Source organism: Amblyomma mixtum, chromosome 1 (genome assembly GCF_055824585.1).
Source record: "Amblyomma mixtum isolate Tamu chromosome 1, ASM5582458v1, whole genome shotgun sequence".
NCBI lineage: Eukaryota > Metazoa > Arthropoda > Arachnida > Ixodida > Ixodidae > Amblyomma > Amblyomma mixtum.
This window is the reverse complement of record NC_143012.1, coordinates 170,081,037-170,091,296: the sequence shown is the minus strand read 5'-3', so window position 1 is coordinate 170,091,296 and position 10,260 is coordinate 170,081,037. Positions and strand designations below refer to the sequence as shown.

At 47.7% G+C, this 10,260-nt stretch overlaps 1 protein-coding gene across 1 annotated transcript; it reads right to left on the bottom strand.

Moving 5' to 3' along the window:
• Positions 1–50: 50 nt before the first annotated feature.
• Positions 51–2,730, bottom strand: LOC149369753 (uncharacterized). The gene is made up of 6 exons (XM_089576325.1): positions 2,616–2,730; positions 1,917–2,022; positions 1,770–1,838; positions 1,589–1,660; positions 1,014–1,467; positions 51–64 (listed from the first exon to the last, which is right to left on the bottom strand). Exons 1-6 carry the CDS (start codon positions 2,708–2,710, stop codon positions 51–53), a joined length of 810 nt encoding a protein of 269 aa, XP_089432451.1. The 5' UTR covers positions 2,711–2,730.
• Positions 2,731–10,260: the final 7,530 nt, after the last annotated feature.

Genomic DNA, 10,260 nt, shown 5'->3' with positions numbered 1-10,260 from the left:
GCACTAGGTGCTTTTCGTGGCAGCGTGCATACTTGACCACTTGCACCTCCTCATTGTGCCTGCCCTAGCAGAAACCCAAACAAAGGTGCCATTTACTGCCTTGCTAAGAATGCCTCTGTAAAGTAAAATTGTGTAAGAAGCATTGACACTAAGGCATTCATTTACAAATAGGATTATTAATATATTCAAGCCAAGCTATGTTAGCCAATCATATTTTGAGAGGTAAATGCAAGGACATGCAGTGTGAACTGCTAATGCACGTAAAAAATGATCAGGAGGTTTAAATACCCTCAAGCCTTCTAAATTTGCATTCTTCATAAATTGTGTGCACCTATGGTGTGTTGTGTGTCCATACAAAATCGCTCAGCTGAAAGGTTTCAATATCCTCGCAAATCTGTTTAATTTTCATTTTTTTGAATAGCGGGGCTTTGAAGATTAGCCAGCACACAGCACATATGAAAAATGTCGGACATCGCTGGAATAAGAGAGACAGGAATGCGGTTCCGCAAAATTCCATGTGTTTTGATCCTTTGTATTATACGCTCTACGTGCACCCTCACTTGTGCAATGTTGTAATTTGCTTTTAGCTCATGCTGTGAAAAAGGATGGTCTTTTACTGAAAATGGCGGCATGATTAGCACGCCACTTTTCACAGTTACATCTGCCCTGATTCCGGGAAAACCCTTGTCAGCCAAAATGGTATCTTGTTCCCCAATTAAATCCAGAAAACCACTGTCTAGAACGATTTCAGTGTCTGAACAGCGCCCTCCATACGATTTGGACCTGAAAATTATCAACCCGGATGGGGCAATTGCTACTAAGAATTTGAGGGTGAAGTCGTTCTTGTAAGTAGAGAGCAACACATGTTGCTGCCTTACTTCTGTTGGCGTTTCTGTACGAATTTCTGTACAGTCAATGACAACAGTGCATTGCGGGTAATTTGCTTTAAAACATTCTGGCATAGTTTCACGTATTACATAAAGTTCTGGCTTGAATATCCATTTTTTTGTCACATGAAAAAAATGTTCCTAATACTGCGTGAAATGTTCGTGACGCTGTTGTCTCGTGAATGCCGAACATCACTGCAATGGCACTAAATGGCAGCCCGTGTTTAAGCTTCAGAAAGAAAATTATGAGCTTATTTGGTAGACTTACGTCACTCCCTTTTTCTCTTACTTGGGGTAGCAAGCTAAGCATCAAAGCGAAAACATTTTCGTCAACGCCACAAAGGTCCCTTATGGCCCCAGGGGTTAATGAGAGAGTCTCATAACCACCGAAAAAACAAGATCTTGAATTAGGTCCCACTGCTCGATTGACCAGTGTTGAGCTTGGTGGTGGTAAGGGGGCCGCATTCATTGTCACTCCTCCTGCCATTTTGTTTGTGGTGCCTTTTTTCTGCTCACTTGTTTCTTTTTTTACAGAGAGGTCCAATGGCTCGAACTGCTCCAGTGCATCACTTACTGCTCGCTGCAGAGTAAAAAAAAAAAAAAACAGCCACAGGGTTACAAAACTGATATCAGTGTACAGTGGCATACAATTTTTTCATCCATCTGAACGTTACTACGGGATTAAGTAATTTGTATCTTACATTGGTGTCTGCAGTTTCTGGATTTCGCACTGGCTCAGAAAAGCCAGATGTGTCGGGATCTCTTTCAACATTCTGTATGGAAAGCAGACAATGTTGTGCATTTTAGACAAAAACAAGAACTTCCACACAGAGCCATGTATTGGTTTAAAGGAACTACGAGATTAGGCACTTGGAAACTTACATTGCTGCCCACTGTTTCTGAATTTGGCACTGGCTCTAAGACGTCAGATGTGCAGGGATCCCACTCAACCTGAAAAATGACAAGCGAACATCTATATTGTACACCTTTGAAAAAAAATGCAAACGCAGCCATGCATTTTGGACACACCTGTTTATTTTCAGCCTCTGCAGGTGGTTCTGTGTTTTTTTCTTCATTGAGATTCATACTCTGGTCATCATCTGGAGATACACTCTTCTGAGAGCGCACTCTCCATCTGTGAAAATAAAGGATCACATAGTCATGACCCCTGTATTATTTACACAAATCAGTGCTACCAAGCAAAGTCAGAACGCTCAAACGCTGTTTATCGTTTAAAAGCTAGGAACATTTCTATTCTGATAGATTTACTTCAGCGCCTGCTTCGGTATGTCTTTAAAAATTTTGTCAATATACAACCAGTGCCGCGGTCTACCTCTGCGGGATCAAGATATACCGACCACAATGCACCTAAATCCTTCCTTCGCAACCCGTTTCCCAGTGCTGTAACCACAGATTCATCAGCAGAACTTCGCGAAACGCTAAGAACGGGGCATCGATTTCGTAAATGTCATAAAGCGATGTATAAGAAATACGTTCCGCTGAAAGATAGTGCTCAGCATAACGCCTATGAAAGCGGCGAAATTAAAGAAACCCAAGCAAAGGCTAGGCATTAGCACGCAAGTTAAAAAAAAAAAAACTATGTGCATGCGTAACTCAAGAACGAAAGTCCTATCAGTGCTGCTGCAATGATTACGATCTGATATGTATCGCGGTAGAAAACGTTCAGCCCTACGTCAGCAGATTAACTTTTCCTTTCAGTAAACTTACCTGTTGAACCTTTCAACTGGCATCGATGAATCACAGTGAGTCTCCCGGTGGTAATCCGCGGGAAAAATTGTTGGCACGTAAGCCGGGTGGTGCATAATATTGCTCTTCGCATTGCCGACGAAGTGCTTGCTGCAGATTCTAGTATTGGATGTCGGCTGCCATGGTGCGTCGTCTGGGCTGTAGTGTGAATGAATAGTGCTTTATGTAATGTACGCAACAGTATAGCGGCCGTACCTCATTTGAAAAATTAAAAACAACACATCAACGCGTCGAGAGCGGGCTTACGTACCGTACTCGCCGCACTGCTTGGATCCATCTCACCCGGCGCTCTTTTTCGTAAGGCTTCGACGGGAACGCGTAAAATGTAACTCCTTTTTCGTACCCTTCTTCGGTGTGGCATTTGTACACGCAGCAGTACCTTCTGTTTCGGCGTTTTTTTTGCCGGCCCTCGGACGTCTCAGCAGCGTTGGCCATCTTTGTCCTACCGAGCGCTTGAGGAACCGACGGCTAGGCGGCGCTACTGGTACGGGAGAAAACTCCAGCGCAGGTTGCCCATATGCAGGCGCGGCCGCGGAGCTGCCGCCGCCCCGCAGTCCCCAAAGAAACGCCCGCACCGCGGCGCACCAGTCGGCGGAAAATGGCCGCGCCCAGAAGCGGGTCTGGATTCTGGTTTTAAAGGGTCCCTGAAACGGTGTCCATGCAGGCAAAGAGAAGTCGAAGTATTGATAGATATTGAACGATCCATCATCCTACCGCAAAAATTTTTGATCTACCTTGTGTGGAACCAGAGATAATGGCTATTAAAAATGACCACCAGCCTTTTCCCTCTCAACTCGTACACCGGAGCGGACCATAAAAAAAAAAAGATTACAGGCCGGGACCATGCTCCACCCACAAATACGTCATCGACGAGATCGGTTTGTTTACTTCCGGTTGGCGCGCTCTTTCGCTCGCTCGCTCGCTTTCCCGCTGTCTGCTGTGTTCACCTGTCTCGCAACCGTCGCTGCGGCTTCTCTCGTACTACGGACCCCGAGCTGAAGGAACGACTTTTGCGGATGAGTGCCAAAATGGGATTTCAGCCTTAAGGCGGGGACATATGTGCGAAAAGTGTGCGATTCGCTGCGGCGCGCCGTTGTGAACGACGTCGTAACGACCGATCGCAGCTCGTCTCCTGCGTCCAACCTGTTGGATGTCAACGACGAGCCGCGCGCTGAAAACGCAACGACGGGAAGCGGAAGCCAATACGAGCTCGGAGAGCGGCAGCGTCATGGTGCCGTACAGCGCGCTGCTCAGGGCGCTCGGGGCCGAGCCACGCCGGACCGGCCTGCCAGCCTTGATGCCGGCCGCCGGCGACTGAAAAACGCGCTAGTATTGTTTGTTCTCGTCCATAGCAAGCCCTTGGATAGATGCATGTCAAAAATGCATAATTTCTGACGATCGTTGGCCAATACCGAGTTGCTGGTAAAAGTGATGACTGCGATACAAGCAAATTTCATCCTACAGCCGCTTTGGTGCTGCTGCTACTTGGTGCGGTTCGCCTACCGTCTGCTAGCTCCGTTGCTGAAGGCATTGTGGAAATCGAACATATCTTTTATTATGGGATGAGTTCGCAGTTAAGCGATGTGAATAGTAGGCCTTTTATTATAGCGCAGGCGACTTCCGAAGCGCCGTCAGCTGCGGTTTCAATGCGAAACCAGATAGGCCTAGCGACGACTAGGGCAGCCTGGGACCAGCGCGCAGTTCGTCGCGCGGCGTTGCCGCAGGCGGTGTCGTTGCCGAAAGATCCACATTTGCACAGACATATTTTCGTTGCTCGAATCTAGGAAGCATCCTCTCTGGTATCATGGCTGTTTTGCATTTTCTTGTGCGAACGTGATGTACGCCGAGCATGCCGGCCGGCCGGCCAGCCTGGATCCCGTCTGCCGGCGTCATAAAAACGAGCTAAAGTGTGTTTTTGACGTAAATAACAAACCCTGGGATAAGAAATGTGAAAAATGCGTCATTTTTGAGGATCGCTGACCAATACTGAGCTGCTGGTAAAGGTAACAACTGTGATACGAGCAAATTTCTTGCCACAACCGTCTCGCAGCTGCCGCTGGCCCGACGTGGGGCCCGGCTCGCCTGGCGCCCGCTCGCTTCGCTGCTGAAGGAGTCGCGGAAAGTGACCATACTATTATTTTATTGTGAGATGATGCTGTTGACTGCAAAGCGATGTGTAGAGTAAGCCTTTTATTATAGCTCAGGCGACTTCCGAAGCGCCGGCCGCTGCAGCTTCGATGCCAAAGAGGCAATAGGCCTAGCGACGACCACGGCAGACAGGCAGCAGCAGAGCTCGTCGCCCGGAGCGCCCGCGAGCGGTGCCGTTGCCGAAAGCTCGCAACATAAGCAGGCATGCTTTGTCGCTGCTCGAGAAGTATTTCTGATAACAAGGCGATCTTGCCTTGTGATATTTGTACACCATCCCAAGCAGCGCTCAGGCATTGCTGCACGGCGGCGAAGTGCGACTGCGACACCGGTTGTGAGCGAAGCTTGGGTAGAGTGGCGCAGCGATGCTCACCGCTCCGTGTGTCCCTGCTTGTAGTGGGGCGGCAGTTCGCAAGCGACGATCGGTGCGGCGCGTTGGCCAAGTTTTTAAGGACACGCCGTTCAGAAATCGGGCGCTGAATCCTGACGACGACGACAGCTCGCTCACTTCCATCTTTCGGCAGACAGTGCCGAAGGGCAATATCTTGCCGGTCCCTGGCTTTGCAATCAATGACACAGCACGGCCGATTCATTTCGATTGAGCATGCGACGGAGGTCACGAAAGAAACCAGTAGCGCGGTGACTGTACCGCACCTCGATATTCGATTCGACGGCGACGCCGGCGGAGTGACACAAGCGGTACGAGCAGACGACAACAATGTAAACCGGAAGTGCAGTACTAATTTCTGACACCGAACACACAATAACTGCCTAAACATGCATATAAACGACAACTCTGCTTGCTGAAATGCGAAATGTTTCCGAAAAGAGTAAGAGTGTGAAGTATCTAGAGCTTCTAGTTTGTTGAATGCGTGATTTCACGTTGGCACCGCGAACCAATCATAGCGCAGCACTTGTGACGTAAAGAGTAGAAACTGACGTAATGAGTACGGATTCGGGCGGAAGTTCACCGCCGCTGGTCGCCGCGAGGCTCGGGAGAGGTAGTTTTTGAAAATGTATTATAAATTATCTACTCGCCTTTGATGTATTGTAGGCGGCATGAACGTTCAGTGGCCTACGCTCTACATAATGCAAGTATTTGTTTGCCAACCTCAGACACCCCTTTCAGGGACCCTTTAATGCTGGTTACAGTGTTCTAGAAGGGGGAAGTGGGCTCACTGCCGTATCCCTGCGCCGCTTCGCCTTCGCGCACCCAGCGTCGACTTCCCTGAGGCCCGCCAGGGGCGCTGCCGGCTGTTCCACCTGAAGTGGTTCCCTTGCTCCGTGGTATCGGACGGCAGCGGCAGCAGTGGTGCGCTCGGAACGGCTGTGTTGGTTCGAAGGTGTCGGCGCACGAAAGCTAATTTCGCCGGTGCTGTATGCGTGGCGGTATCCGTTTGTGCCCGTTCAGTGGTTGATTATTTGCTCAATGCGCAGTATGTGCGAGTGAGAATGCCTAGTCGCAGTGAAATTACTGTTATAGTGGCGTGAGGGATGCACCAAAGGCGACTTTGTTCAGCGTCCCACGTGATAAAGAACGAAGTAAGGAGCGGGAGAGGAATCTGCACCGTGCAAATAAGAAATTAGATGAGTCCTCTGCGGTCTGTCTACTGCATTTTGAGCCACGGTTTATAATAAGGGATTTCGTGCACCTAATAGACGGCAAAAAGGTGCGCATTCCTCGTGACAAGCCGCTGCTATCGGAAGATGCCGTCTGCACGATTCTTCCGAATTTGCCGCATTACCTTACGGCAAAAACACCGATACTTAGGAGCCAAAGGAAGAGGTGCCAAAATGGCGATGCAGTCGCGAAGAAAAAGAGCCGAAGCACACTTCTCTATCGACGTGGCGCACAGTATTATTTGGTAAAATTGCTTGAAGACATGTTTACGGAATGCTGCAGTAAGATGCTGATAGCATTTTGGATCTGCTGAGCCTGGTGAAGGCAAAGTCTACACATAAAATTGGTTGCAGTGAACACTCAGCTGAGCTCACAAAAATGTAATCCGCTTTATATTACAACGCAGCTTCATTTTTTTTTCTCAAAGTGCATTAACTCTGAAAAGTAAGAGAAAAGGGAGACGGTAATGCACAGGAAGATCGCAAGAACATTGTGAGGCCAGTCTGCACGACGCACGTTTGTAACAGTTCGTAAACATCTCTATTTGTGCACATTCAGCCTTCTTGAGCCTGTTTCTCCTGGTGCACATGTTCTAATTTCCTTGTATATAACGGTCATTGCATAAATGTATCTGAATTTTATTGGCTTTCTATGCCAGGTCATGTAATTACAGCAATAAAAAGCTGCTTCATATAATCTGCATAAATCGCTAAGGGCTGCTCTAATGTTGTCGTGAATTACGTAAACACAATTTTAAAATTCTGCCCAGTGGTGCTCGCGCCGCGAAAAAGCGGTCGCTATGACCGCTGCATTAGCGAAACCACGTGGCACATTTTACCAGCAGAAGAACACACAGGGATATTTCTTGCTTCGCACTCTGTAAGAGACTACAGACAGCGCATTAGGCTTTTCACAGAACTGCGTTTATAGCGAGGCGCGTTTATCCGCGCGTAGCGTTTGGTTTCGGTTTGTGGGGTTTAACGTCCCAAAGCCACTCAGGCTATGAGACATGCCGTAGTGGTGGGCTCCGGATAATTTCGACCACCTGGGGTTCTTTAACGTGCACTGACATCGCTTCAAAATACGGGTCAGCAACTGAGCGCCATAGGCACTGAGCCACCGCGGCGGCGCGCCTAGGTTTCAAAACATTGCGAGCACTTGTCCTCGCTTCGGCGAGCGCGGCTTCGGCCGCTTATCTGTTTTTTGAGCAGCGTCCGCTCCGGCGGACGCAGTTGTTGCTGCGACACGCGTCTTTTCTTTCCTTTTTTTCTTTCCTCTGCTCTTCTAACTCTCCTCTATCTATCTGCACGTGGCAGCGGTGGTGGCTTGGCTCGAGCCAGTAGCAGGCCCCTGCAATTTCCTTTTCATCCTTCTCTCAGTCACAACAACAACAACAACAACACTCCGTAGATGAGCCACAACAGTAGTAATTTTTACCACTGCACGCTGCTACAATGCGCGAAAACAAGTTCGTGCATCGCACATCGTTATTGCTGCATTTCTTTCGGGCACTGCAGCAGCGCGCGGTAATCGTTCTACTTCGGCGCGCGGGCGAGTTTCAGGTGACGCTGCGAACCGCGCCGCCTGTCGGCGGCGACACTAAGTGCGTCAGGCGCCACTCCCTTGTGAGCACACTACCCCCTTCTAGAACACTGTAATGCTGGTCTATACAGTACTTGGCTTAGCTTGGCTTGTTCAAAGAACGCGACAGTCGACAATAGAGGAAGTCGTATGGTACGGTCAACCTTGGAATGCAGGAGAAGGTTTCCTAGAAAGAAAGAAAAAAAAACAAGACTGCGGACATTCACGCCGAGGTTGAGAGGAGGATGCCCTCTCCCGAACGACACGCAGGGCGGGCTCCCTGCACTCTGGTTGGAAAGGTTCCTTTTCACAATGGGCCCATGTGTGTGTCGTTTCTTCGTGTGTCCGTGTTTCGTCGCGCTGTTTCTTCCTTTAAATGCATTACCAACTAGTCCGGAACCTTGCTCTTCTCAACAGCCTCTACCCCTCCGAAAAAAGAAAGCTTTACCCAAGGAGAAGCAGAAAGGAATTGCACGCACACCCTCCAAAGCAGTAGCATGTAACTGACGCGAGACGCCTCAAAGAGCAGTTGTATTGTGTTGTGTTGTGTTGTGTTGGGTTTTATGGCGCATAAGCGACTGAGGCTATCATGCGCCAAGCTCAGGGTATCGAAAATTGTTTTATGTAGGATGTTATACAAAAGTCTAAATGAACGGCGGTGTAAAGGGCCTAAAAAGTTAATTCATGCAACCTAGTAAAAATATAAGACAAAATTTTAAAACTGCCTAATGGTAAAAGCTTTAAAGGGTTCGGTAACCTCAGCAGCCATCCTTGGCTGAGCAAGGATCTCGAGGCCCCGAACCGATGGGATAGGGACCTCAGCCATCTTCTCAGGAGTGAGAAAGTGGCTGGGGTGTTTCAAAAACAAATAAGGCAATAGGTTAAAATTTATAGTTTATCGAGAAAACCAGCTTCTCTTAAAAAGCTAAAAACGAAGCTTATATCTACAAATGCATTGTCACCCAAGATTAGCATTAGATGGAGAGGAATTTGTTCATTATAAAATTGAGTGAAGTGCTTTTTTCTTAGTGTTTCGAGTTCTGAACATGATATTAAAATATGGATTAGTGTGAGTTCGTCTCCACATGTTTCGCAAAGAGGTTTGTCTTGTTTCATCATTAGGAAGTTATGTGTCAGGTGTGTGTGTCCTATGCGGAGCCGACATAAAATTACCTCCTTAAAACGCTCCTGGTGCGTACAGGTCTTCCATTCCCCTAGAACAGGTTTTACATAATGCAGCTTGTTGTTTATTTCATTGTCCCAAGTTGTCTGCCATTTAGCTTTCAAGTTAGAATGTATTAATTTCATGCAGTCTCTATACGGTGTACTGACTTTTTTGATTTCGTAACTGTGAGCTTCTGCAGCGTACAAGTCGGCTCTTTCATTTCCAACTATTCCAATATGGCTCGGCACCCAGCAGAATTTGATTGTGTGCCCCTGTGTTGTGATTTTTTCTATGTTGTGTATTATGCTCCCTATTAATGGTTCAGCTGCATTTTGCGGATGTAAAGCGGTGAGCAGGCTGAGTGAATCTGTGTAGATGATGCTGTTTTCGACACTGTTACTTAATATTCTATCAACAGCTACAGAAACAGCATAACATTCGGCGGTAAAAATGGACGTACAGTTTGGCAGTCTTACTATTTTTTTCCAGTCTCCTTGTACCACCGCACTTCCTACATAATCCGCTGTTTTTGAGCCGTCTGTGTAAAATTCTGCGTGGTGAACATATTTTTCTTGCAATGTCAAGTATTCCTGTAGTATGTGTTCGCGCGGCGTTTGTTTTTTCTGAAAACGCGTTGATGTAAGGTCACATACAGTGGGCAGGCTGTACCATGGGGGCAGTGGGTCGTGCATTGAGGTGATGTCAGGAAGGGTATCCAGTAATCCTAAACTCTGGCAACTATCCTCGAAGCGTAGTAGTAGAGGTCTGATTGACTGGGGTCTCTTGTTGAACAGTGTTCTGGAGGTGCACTTTGTAACTATGGAATAACAGAGGTGTTTCGGTAGGGAACGGATTTTCAGGACGTATGCGCAAGTGAGCATTGTTCTTCTATCTGTAAGGGAGGGTTCATTGGTTTCTACATAGAGACTACTTATGGGGGATGTTCTATATGCACCAGTTGAGAGCCGTAAACCAAGGTTATGTACTGGGTCCAGTCTCTTCAGATATGATGGCCTCGCAGAGCCATACACAACGCATCCATAATCTAGGGTGGAGCGTACTACTGAGCGGTATATTTGCAAAAGACATTTTCT

What these genes read in the sequence shown, in the direction of transcription:
- LOC149369753 (XM_089576325.1), bottom strand. Translation starts at nt 2,710, where the DNA reads ATGCACCACCCGGCTTACGTGCCAACAATTTTTCCCGCGGATTACCAC. An exon ending in CAGAGGCTGAAAATAAACAG is followed by an intron (nt 1,839 to 1,916) that starts GTGTGTCCAAAA and finishes GTCATTTTTCAG; the next exon opens with GTTGAGTGGGATCCCTGCAC. An exon ending in CAGAAACAGTGGGCAGCAAT is followed by an intron (nt 1,661 to 1,769) that starts GTAAGTTTCCAA and finishes CTTTCCATACAG; the next exon opens with AATGTTGAAAGAGATCCCGA.